The sequence below is a fragment of the Micrasema longulum genome, unplaced genomic scaffold, assembly GCF_059751315.1.
Source record: "Micrasema longulum isolate JH-2025_06_02 unplaced genomic scaffold, ASM5975131v1 h1tg000331l, whole genome shotgun sequence".
In the NCBI taxonomy this organism is placed as follows: domain Eukaryota; kingdom Metazoa; phylum Arthropoda; class Insecta; order Trichoptera; family Brachycentridae; genus Micrasema; species Micrasema longulum.
In genome coordinates, this window is record NW_028277535.1 from 411,289 (window position 1) to 423,996 (window position 12,708).

The 12,708-nt window shown below is 32.2% G+C and overlaps 2 protein-coding genes across 4 annotated transcripts in view; both read right to left on the reverse strand.

Annotated features, from left to right (window-relative positions):
* Positions 1-12,708, reverse strand: part of Duox (dual oxidase) — a 280,019-nt gene that overhangs the window by 58,495 nt on the left and 208,816 nt on the right. For all 3 annotated transcript variants that reach the window (XM_088225103.1, XM_088225101.1, XM_088225102.1), the window contains exon 5: positions 10,448-10,635. In XM_088225103.1, the coding sequence (XP_088081229.1) occupies positions 10,448-10,635 (188 nt within the window). The remainder of the gene's footprint in view (positions 1-10,447; positions 10,636-12,708) is intronic.
* The window catches only part of LOC148282413 (uncharacterized), a 190,863-nt gene that overhangs the window by 47,159 nt on the left and 130,996 nt on the right, over positions 1-12,708 (reverse strand). The gene's annotated exons all lie outside the window — the stretch shown is intronic.

Consider the following 12,708-nt stretch of genomic DNA (forward strand, 5'->3'; position numbering starts at 1 on the left):
GTTTTTTATATATTTTTTATATGGGAGTTGCATTATTTTTTACCTTGCTTATAATATGCAAAGTTTATGTTTCAAAAAGAGGATTTTTCTGCTATTATATTATATTATTTTAGCTAAACTGTTGGAATAAAGAAGGATATTCTAAGGTGGGCCAATCAGTTGATGAATCAATCAAAGGTTGATAGCTATATATACCTATGAAACGAAATAAACCTCGGGAAAGATAATCAAGAGATTGAAATAGAAAGATGGCGAGGTCAAGCATGGGCTGCCTTTGGTGAGCACTCATATATCCTGATATATCAGAAATATTCACTTTATTACTTAAAGAAACGTTTTGATGCTTGTGTTCTCCCTGTACTGACATATGGCGAATTTTTGTGCTCACGAAAAAAAAATACTCAAACTATCAGTGACACAGAGAGCCATGGAAAGGAGAATGCTGGGTATTTCGTTGAGACAGAAAAACCAATACATGGATTAGAGCGAGAACAAAGGTCAATGATGTAGTCCACAGGACCGCCAACTGAATCGGGTTGTGGTCCTGTGACTAGTGTCTCGGACTCACGGACCAAAGGTCTGTGGTTCGAATCCCACTCTACCCCAACTTGATTCCCATTTTCTAATAGTGAAAATGGCCCTCAAAATTAAATATTTGGGTAAATCATAAGAACGCAAATATTTATTTTTTCAAAAAAAAAAATTTTAAAAAATAAATAGAACTGGTCATATATATAGCCAGAACCACGGACTAGATGGACCAAAAAAGTCCCGGAACGGGTAGAAGTGTCGGCAGGCCTCAGAAAAGTTGGTCTTATGACATAAGACGAGTTGTAGGAAGTGGTTGGATACGGTTGGCTCAGGATAAGGAGATATGGGGAGTAAAGGGGGAGGCTTATGTTCGCCATTATTATCTTTGTGGAGTTAAAGAACTAAAACATTTATTTATGTAGGTGAGATTCATTGAATTATTTCCCCCTCAATACTAGGCTACGCCTGAAAATATTTTTCAGTTTTTGTAGGACCAGGTGGATTTATCAACAATATTTCAAGTTTGCTCAAATTTTTGTAGACAAGAAATGGATTCAACCCTTAGCTCTCAATACTAAAATATCACGACAGAGATGAAGAAAATTTTAGAGAAGGGAATAAAAATGTCGAAAAGTCGAAAACATTTATCTAGGGTTCTTGTTTTATTCCATAAACAGACTACAAAGACAACAAAATAAAATTTAAAAGTTATTATATGACCTTTCCAATCTAACTGCAACTAGAAAACTTTTTGAACAAACTAAGCAATTAAATATAACTGAACTCTTTCAACTAGAATCATTCAAATTTATTCATAATTTAGCCACTAATGTAATTGTAGGCGAAGAACTAAAACTTGTAAAAAATTGTCAAAAAAAGTCAACACGGATATAATACGAGAATATCAGAAAAATATCAAATACATTTTTTTAAAACAAAACAGGGACAATCAATACTAATAAACTAGGGATTGAAATTATGCAATAAACGACTAGACAAAACTAAACAAAAGACTCAGACAAACTTTTCAAAAGATGTAAAAAATATTATTTTCAACAACAGAATATGAATAAAAAATTGTTTATATTATTTTTTTAAATGAATGTAATAATCCATTAGGGTTAAAAAATAAATTTTCAAATAAAAAAATGAAGAAATAAAAAAGCTGTATTCTGTATCTGCCCAGACACAGAAGTTCAAAATCTCCGTGACTTATTTAAGACATTAACATATTAAAGTATTATACAAATAAATTATTGCTTAGTAGCTGCAAGACTTGTTGTAATCTAATTTCTATTTTTAAACATTTGTTTCTTATTTCGTTTTTCAAAATATCACTTGCATAACTCTTAACTTCATTGTCAAATAACATAAAATAAAAAAATAAAATAGGGGCTAGATTTCTTACTGTCCATGCGCTCTGTCGCTACAATACATGCTGTAATCTAGCTCCTATATATCATAATTTGAGACGAGGAGCTAGAATCCCAACCGTCCCTGCGCTCTGTAGCTGCAAGACGTGCTGGGATATTTATTTACTGTACAGCGCCCTTGAGGTGATTTTCTTAAAAATGGCGCTGTATAAATTAGCCAAATAAAAATATAAATGTAACAATATTTTGAGTTTAACCACTTAAACCTGCCAATGGCTCAATAGATCTGTAGATGCCTATACTTCTATATTGTACACTTTTAAACCATTGTACAATAAGTTTAGAGACTCTATTTTTCTCCCCATTGGTAATGAGCCTTAAACTCACTACACACGTACCGTACAATTTCACACGGCACGGTAAAATTGGGATGGATTAATTTATTATATTCATTTATAATTGTTTGAAATTGATTCAGCGGCTACTCTCGGGTAAAAATCCTGCGAACAAAAATCGAGTGGAGATAATATGGTATCATAGTTTACTGGTTAGTGCGTTTGCCTGTCATTAAAAAAAATTTAGAAGCATTTCATATCGAGTCCCTGACCGTAGAACTCGTCAATCTGTACTCTTCGACCTTCCTAACTCAATTACTAATTATATGAAAAATAGCACTCTTCGAAGAATACAGATTACCTGTAGTGACTGTTTTAGTGACATCGACATATTACATTGTAAATACCATATTTTTATCAGATCTGTTAAAGACATTTCAAGTTTATCTCCTGCTTAACTTTTAATTTTGACTTTCAATTTTAACTTTTTAATTTTAATTCTTAATTTTAACTTTTAATTTTAACTTTAAATTTAAACTTTCCATTTAAATTTAAACTTTCAATTTTAACTTTTACTTTTACTTTTAATTTCAACTCTTAATTTATACTTATTTATATGTACATCTACTACCTGCATCTAATAATTTATTGTTGATTGTGAACTTTTACTTAGAAATATAAATGTTCATGGAAGCAGAGAGAGAGGGGAGGAAAGTAAAGTTGGAGCTTTACAATGTCTTCTCCTTTTTATTTGCTTTTTTTTTTAGAATGTAATTATTTTCTCCCCTCTCCTCATGCATTCATAATAATTAATGTGAAATCTGTAATTGGTTTTACTTTTTTATTGTTGTTTTGTACCTTGTATTTATATAAAGACTGTTTGATTTCCCTAATATATAAATAAATAAATTAAGTAAAAAATATTTATAAAACAATTAACATCAATCCATTCTATGTTATTTTATCGAGCTGGGTGGATTATCACGATGGTGTGAAATAGGCTGAAATCGATTCAATCCTTTGATGTTCAATTTAATAATTTTAAGTAATTTATACGTTCACAAATAGTAAATGTATCAATAATATTCGCAACACGAAATGCAACAATGTATCGTTTATCGGGCCAATTTCAGTCACGAAACCGTAATTACAACCAATTTCTTCATAAACAGTGTTATGTAGTGTATGAATGAAAGTTGGAATAAAGCGATATATTTAGGGTATATATTTATAACATTATCAAACTAATTTAAAAATATGTTTATGGAGGGAGTTGTATGATAAAATATGTTTTTCTAAAAAATGGGAGCAAGTTATCTATTCGAAAATACACATTGTCATTTTAAAAAAGAACTTGACGATAAACAAGTTTGATTTCGAATGACTAGAAGTAACGCTCTTTTTTATTTTACTGCAATATTTTGAAATAATAATAAGTTAAAAAGACTTTATTTATAAATTTATTATTATTCTTAAAGGGTTTATTTTTACCAACTCTTTTAAAGCTGAATTGATTTATATAAATACAAAAAATATTTCATATCCTCCAGGTATGTAGGTACTGATGGAATTATTTTAAAAGTGTATTTTTATCTTTCCCATTTAAACATTCACTGATGACTCTTTCAAATCGATGAATAAACCTACAAAGTTCATAAAATATGTGTAATTACTCTTATCACTATATGGTATTTTTTTAATTAGTTTAATTTTTCTGAAATGTATTTGAAACTCGTCAAAGACGTACGACAGAAATGTCCTCCAAAATAAACAAGTTATAGTAGGGGCAATTTAATAGGTCACATTTGACATTTGTAGGTTTTAGCTTTATAGTGGTGACCTGCTTAAAAACATCGATTAAAGTTAATGAATCGATTCGGACTTCAAACATAATATATGTGAATTGAATTCAGTTACTATGAAAAAGTACTTATAGGTGCTGTAATTTTATTTCTATTACTACTACTACCATCACGCCATTTCCCCGTAGGGGTAGGCAGAGAAAATAGACCGCCACACACGTCTATTCTGGCATAAATTCCTAGCTTCTTCTACATTCATACATCTTGTCATATATGCCCTTCGGTTCTGTCTGCTTTTGACATGACCAGACTTAAGACTATGGTGTATCTGATCATGCCACGTCTTCCTTGGTCGTCTTCGTCTCACGTTGCCGTTCATTTTCGCCATATATACTTGTTTTACCATTCTTTCGTCGTCCATTCGTTCTACGTGACTAAACCATCTCGGAGACCCTTTCTTAATCTTATCAATTATACTTGACTCAGATTTACACTCTCGCCTGATTTCATCATTCGTAACCCTGTCATACATTGATTTCCCACACATTAGTCTAAGAGATCGCATTTCAACCGCATTCACTCGGCTATTATCCTTCCTCTGCCAGTTCCATGTTTCACTTCCAAACATAAGTGTTGGGACTAAAACTCCGTTGTGCACTGCCATTTTAGCTTCGATTGACATATTTTTATTAGAAATTACTGTGCTAAGTGCTCCGTTCATTTTGTTGCCCGCATTCACTCTTCTTTCAACATCTTTTTCTACTCTTCCATCTCTTGAAAACATGCTTCCCAGATACACAAATTCTTCTACTTGCTCGAGACATTAGTTGTTTGCATTAATTCTCTTGTATCCATGTATTTGCTTTTTGTTTTTTGTTCTAGGTCAACTTAATGTACACATTTTTGTATTTCGATACTGCATCCATGAGTTGGACGGTGTCCGTCAATAAATAAATAACTTGCTGACAAAAAAAAAAATTATCGATTAACCAATAATTTATTAAATTTCAAATCAATTCCTCCGAATCCAAAAACAAACATCGAGGACCTGCAAATTCAGTCTTAAATTAATTACCAGCACTTTCGTCCGTGGCATTTATTTAAATCATTTAGATCGAGAATTCAGATTATATTTTATCGGTTCATCGAATGACGGGTTGAATTTAACTTCGATTTAATTCGACAGTAATTATGAACAAAATTAATGAAACCATTCAGGTGATGGAAGATTAAGAATCAATGCATCGTATAAAGTAAATATGTTTGCACAATGAAAAAAGTTGAAAAAAAAAGACCTATTAAATTTAAATAAAAAGACATCATTTTATTTTAGAGTATAAACAATACTTTTAAATACTAGATGAAAAAGACTAATGATCTTATATTGATTATCCGTGTTGTTTTATTTATTTAAATATTATTTTATTATACAAGTTTATTAGAAAAACCTAAATATTATGTCACAAATAATCAGCAAAGGGTAATATATCCATGTTTTGTGATTACAAACATTATATTTATAAGCAATATATTTATAGAATAAAATTTTTAAAAATTTTTAAAATTACCAATTTTACAAGTCTGTTTTTGGTTGGCAGTAAGATATTGCTTTTAACAATAAGTCCGCTAAAGTACATGTATTTTTATGCTGAAACTTTAAAATAAATAACCTATCTTTTGATTCTCTCATCCCTGACATTCGTGTAAATCTCGTTTTTCGATGCATAACTTAGTACCGAACCGTCAATCACATCGAAGTTTTTCACCTTAGGGACTTAATTTGATCAGTACCTACTCCGTTAAAACCTTCAAGGCTCGAACAAAATTTAAAATTTGGTAGTATTATTTCAAGAGGAAATAAACGATGAGAGATACTTTTCCATTTATGTTTATTGAATTCAAATAAAATAAAAAAATCGTAATGTAATTCAACAATGATTCGAGTACGTCCAAATGTTTGCAGATAGGCTAGATTTCCTCCCTAGAGAGTTGTTGCGATCTAAATTTGTTGCAAAAGAGAGGGAAAACATTTTTGAGAAGGGAATATGGAAGTCTTTTGACCTGTCATTGGCTGGTTTAAGTGGCCACTTTACACTGTGCAACATTCACTATTCTGCCCATGTTTAAACATCCACAATTCCTCAACTGTTCTATCTGTTGACTTTTGTGAAGTAAAGGATGAGGTCCACGGAGAAAATCTAGCCTGTCTGCAAAAAATTGGACATACTCAAAACATTTTAGAATCTACTAACTGTTAAAAGAAGTGGTATAAAAATTTAAAAATTGTTTTCAAGCGTTGCCTAGAAGGTGATTTGGTTCAACCGGATGAATCTTACCCACATGATAAAGGTTTCAGCTCCTTTACTTCACAAAAGTCGACAGATGGAAGAATTGAGGAACTGTAAATGTTTAAATATGGGCATAATGGTAAGTGTTACACAGTGTGTAAAGTGGCCACTTAAGCAGCCAATGACAGGTCATACACTCTGTAGATGCTTAGATTTCCATATTCCCTTCTAAAAAATGTTTTTCCTATCTTGTTGCAACAAATTTAAATCATAAAGTAATATTATTAATATTATTTACTTCGTAAAACTTAATTATAAATTATTATGAAATTAAAACTTTGTTATTAGTGTTAAACAATTTTTATTGTTTTACAAGAGCACTACTACAGTTTCGGAAAAGCACTCCTCACATCGACGAGTGATATAAAACTGATATAGTAAATACGGAATATTGTTCACGGTGTCATTACAGAATTTAAACAAAAAACAAACGAATTAATCAGTGATGGAACCTAAAGCAGGGTGGTTATTCCACTCATCTAAGGGGTATGGATAGTTGTCTAAAGTGCCCTTAGCCCCGATTACAATGGGAAGTTAACATTTATTTTCCATTTTATTAACACATTAAAAGTATGTTTTCTGTATGAAAAGCAGAAAATGCATTCATTTTTTTTATTTTAAACATGTTCAATTATAGGTTACCGACGAAGATACTTTTTACCGACGATTTTCATGCAAATATACCATGTTCGTACACAAATATCGGTTTATCTTTAAAGACAGTAGAAGATAACTCAGTTAGCTTTCCATTGTAATTGGGGCCCAGATACTTAAACATGTGTAGGAATTTGTTGTTAAGGGTTTGGTTGGAGTTCCTACCCCAGTTACAGATTGACAAAGAAGATACGAGGTTGCTGTTTGATGCGTATTTATTACATGGCGAATAAGATACAGCGCTTGGTTGTGTAGCGCGAGCGTAGCGGCGATGATGGGTTGAAGAGACTGGACTTGAACTACATGCTGGAGCTGAGTGAACTGCACTGATCTTAATGGGCTGATTAACTGAACGAGCTGAGTGATGTTGGCTGCGTCCTGTAGTCTCTTTATATACTATTGATTTATTTATTCATATTTTTCGCTTACAAACTATGAATAATAATAAAAATAATGTGACCTCACTGGGGTTTCCCGTGCCGAGGACACTACACAATTTAGTTTTTTTTTAAATTACATTTGAGAATAAACAAAGAAGACTAACTTAAAAAACAAACATAATTAACAAATATTCAAACAGTTTTAAAAACAAGGTATTTTTGTACATCTATATTATTTATATTACAAAACACACAATGAAAATAACAAAAACCTAACATAAGCTATACAGTTGTGGAGCAGTTGATTCAGCATTGGTATGGGCGAATGAGACAATCCATTTTACTTCTACCTAACTCTACTATCCATTTTTTTTATAGCCTTTTTAAACATTTTCTCATTACTAATTGCTTTGATAGATAGTGGAAGTAGGTTATTGATTTTAATTGAATAATACTCAACATTATAATAATAATACTCAATATTTCTTTGTAGTTCATTTCTTCATGGTAGGGACGATGTGAATGTCTGCAGGACGACGATTCCGTCTTTATGTGCAATATTGCTAGAGTTGCAATATAAGTTGTATTGGATTCCATATAAAATGATGACATTGCATCGTCGGTCATTAGTCTACTTCAGGTGAACTAATTTAACACGTGTGTGTCATCGACTATGGACTATGGACCCTACACCTTAGATAAGTGGAATAACCACCATGCTTTTGGTTCCATCGCTGATTAATTCGTTTGTTTTTTTGTATATATTCTATAGTGACATCATCATCATTATCTTTCCACATCTAATTTGGTACACCAATCGCAACGTATCTTGATCATTTTTGTTACACGAAGATGGAATGATCAATCTTACGCTTCAGGTACCAGTCCAGGGACTGTGAAATATTCTAGTTTAAAAACACCCTTAAATAAATATTTCATGCCAACCATGTCGGTAATCGCACCCGAGACTTCTTGCATGGTAGGCAAATGCGCTGACTATTTCACCACAAAACCGACACTATAATGACACCGTGAACAATATTCTGTTTGTACTATATTAGTTTTATATCACCCGTCGATGGGAGGAGTGCTCTCCCGAAATTGTCGTAGTGTTCTTGCAAAATAATAAAAATTGTATAACTCTTTAACAAAGTTTTATTTTCGTAATAATTCAATCGTAATGTATTTTAAATTACATTCGTGTATGGGAGTTTACAATCTAATATAGCAAAGTAATCTGATACATTCTGCGCATCAAAACTTTCACATTCTCACATATTAGGAATGTTTTATAAATACCACTTTTGAAATTATTTTAATGTTATATGTTGTATCTGCACAACTTATGATTTGTTCGGGATTTATAGGTACAGCTCAGAACATTGGTTTTGTTAATAATAATTAAATAACATAATTATTATTTTACAATATAATCGTTTAAATATGTTACAAATGAAGAATAGGCCGAATAGGCAAAATACAAGTGTCGGAAGACCGCGGGTTTTTCATATCGTATTTTTCATAAAAGTGTCTAAATTAATCATTAAAATTAATATAATTAATATGGATAAGTTATATAGTGCCATTTTCATAATAATATCCCTCAAGGGCGCTTAAATACCACAAATCAGCAAATGACATCGTCACTTTAGTTATTTTTTGTCCAACAGACCATTTTTGACGAAATTGAGTTAATTTTACAGGAGTTTTTAAAAAATCTTTAATTTATAAAATTCAAATGAAAAATATATTTACAAAATTTTTTAAGGGGTTTTTTTATGAATTTTGTCTTTTAACGAGTTGTGGTCATTATTTGTGCCTTTTTCGTAAAAAAAGCCTTTATTTATTTATTTGACGGACTTATGCAGTCCATTCCAACAATGGTAAATACAATTTCTTATAATAAATACAGGCAATAATAAAATAAAATACCATCAAATAAAACTAAAGCTAGGACAAAAAAAATTAAAACTACTTCCTCAAGACAAGATCTGGTCTATCTTAGTGAATTTTTAAATCTATAAAGACTTACACCAAAAAAGTCCAGATCTTGTCTCGAGTTTACAATACGACACAATCGGGACATTGGTGCGTGCAAGCCATAGTTTGTGCTGTGTTGATCGAGGAACAGCACCTTTAAAGCTCTATTTCTGCAGATTTGTGTTTTGGTCTGTTAGACAAAAACGAACTAAAGCGACAATATAGCATAGGCCCTGTAAATGTTTTGACTTGAAGTTTATCTTTAAAATAAAACTTTTTTTTGTATTTTATCTTCATATATCTTTTACACCAATTAACTTTATTATAATTCGGTTATCCTTGTGAATATCTAAACCAAACAAAAAACGACACGCCGTTTAGGCGGAGAGGATGTAACTTTATATCACTCGGTCGTTGCATTGCACCTCGCTTCCTCTGCATTCATAGATATTTTCTTGCATGCGCGTCAATTAAACGTAGTTATGCTAAAAGCAGCCGGCCATAGAAAAGTGAAACTGAGATAATAGCACTTTTGTGAAAAGAGAGAATACTCAAATCTACACAACAGTTGAAATGTTTTTGACTTCGACAAATGATACAATTAAAACATAAGTTTTATTTATGTTTCAAAACAGTATATAATTTCGTATTTTACCAGTTTTAAAGTACCGTAAGATTTTTCTAGAGCTGGGAGTGTTTTCTGCAAATTGAGAAATGCTTGATATTTTTGCAATCCAAAGAAGTTAAACTAAAGATCTTGAGTTTTAATAAATTAATTTGTGTCAAATTTTGAAAGTCGAAGTCTAATTTTTAAATGTTGTAACGAACAAAATGTAAATTATTTGAATAAAGTACAACACAATTAAGAACAAACATTATTTCTTATTTAACAAATAAATTGTATTTTCTTCTGAAGAAGATATTATATTATGCTTTTTATTATTAAATATTTTTTCAATAATGAGTTTGCTCGCGTCAATCTCAAGCTTATACCACTGCAAAAATAAATCTCCGAAAACTAACAGGATTTTTAGGTTCTCTCACCTGTTCTCTGGGGCTGTTAGGACTCTGCCCTGTGCTCCTGTCGTAGGCCGCCCTATGAAAAGGAATGTGACGCTCCCCACTGCAGTCCTTATCATACATCTCGTCGCACTTCTCTACCTCTATTCTGTGCATCTCAATAGGACACCCAGACTCGGAGGCCATCACTATTTCGCCGGTCACGACCTGACCTTTAAAGACAAAAAAAAAACAAATAAGATTAAAACAAAACAAATAAACCGCGTGTCTGGCTGGAAATTCAGATATAATATTGATTGTTTTACAGCTATGTATGGATTGAGATTTATTCAGAATATAAAATTAAATACTTCTGTTATTCTACCCAAAAGTATATTGTTATGGCGCATTATTGAAAATTGTATTATGGCAACCAATAAATTGGGATGTAGGCACTGAAGGAGGCTAGAGTAGGTGGTTGCGAATTATGTGGGTATGCATTGTTAAAATATTGTCACAACTTCAACATCCTTTGTACCCACAACCACTGTTTGTATTCTTTGATCATCCGCCACAATAAGGCCTCGTGTCGTGAATCGCGCGTTTATTTTGTTGAACGTGTGCCGCATCATAGACTTTGTTTCCACCGACCACCAGTGTTCAGCTCCAGATCAGCGGCCTGTCCTAGTGTTGGTGCCGCTCGCAATTGACCAGTCAGGCCACCGCAATTCCATCAAGAATGAACCAGGTTAGTGGCATCCATTCCTAATTAATCTCATTTGTTGGGGTTGTGACTGATTGACACTGCATACCGCATATTGAGGATATTAACTTATTTCATTGAAATTAAAATACAGTCCACTTTTTTTTTATTTGAGCCTAAAAAATATGCATGCCTCTGTGCTAGCCTCGTTTTACAATGTGGTATTTCTAACACACGATTCCTTCTTTGACTTGATCTATTTGAATTACTTGTAAATAAATTGGTTCATCACTACCACTACTACTATTGCAATCACGCCATTCCCCCGTAGGGGTATGCAGAGAAAATGGACTGCCACACACGTCTATCCTGGCATATATTCGTAGCTTCTTCCACATTCATACATCTTATCATACATGCCCTTCGGTTCTGTCAGCTTTTGACATGATCAGACTTAAGATTTTGGTTTATCTGATCATGCCACGTCTTCCTTGGTCGTCCTCGTCTCACGTTACCGTTCATTTTTGCCATACATACTTGTTTTAATATTTTTTCGTAGTCCATTCGCTATACATGACCAAACCATCTCAGAGACCTTTTCTTAATCTTATCAATTATACTTGACTCAGATTTATACTCTCGTCTGATTTCATCATTTGTAACCCTGTCATACATTGATTTCCCACACATTCGTCGAAGAGATCGCATTTCAACCGCGTTCACTCGGCTTGTATCCGTTCTTTGCCTGTTTGATGTTTCACTTCCAGACATAAGTGTTGGGGTTGGGACGAAAAATCCGTTGTGCACTGCTTCGATTGACATAGTTTTATTAGCAATTACTGTGCTTAGTGCGCCGTTTATTTTGTTGCCCGCATTCACTCCCCTTTCAACGTATTTTTCTACTTTTCCATCTCTTGAAAACATATCCATCACTTGTTTCAATTATATCATTGACTTGCCACGTATATCAATTTTACTTACAATTTCACAAAATTGAAAAATATTATTTATGAACTATTTTGAATCATAAAAAAATAGAAAGACGCGAATTACAAAACAAGCTCATACAATTAAGAAATATCAATTACTGATTTTGATGAGGTGAGAAAATTACATTCTTATCTCATATGCAGAGAATAACTTAAAGGTCAGGACAAAAGAATGTACGTAGAAAACGGGCATCAACGAATTTCACTTACTTAAACTTAAATTCATGTACTTAAATAAGAAGATGGTAAACAGGTGAATTGCAATTTTAATTTTAATGTCGCAATGAAATTTTTAGCCTTGAAAATAGACGCACTCTATTTAAATTATGCTATTCATATGAATTATGAAATAATAAAGTAGACTCTTTAAACTACTCTACTACTCTCTAAAATTAATTTTAATGTCCCCTTTTGCGCCACATAAAATAAATATATTCCATCTGCCACTCTGTAGCACTAACTATGCACAACACGATTTCGTCTTCCGTTCTTGTTCAATTAACAATTTTTATTTTCGATTATGATAAATTTAACATGCCCCTAAATTTACTAAAAAATAAACTACGACTCGTTCGATATGGTTGCGATACACTCCTACTTGCTTTTTTATGATG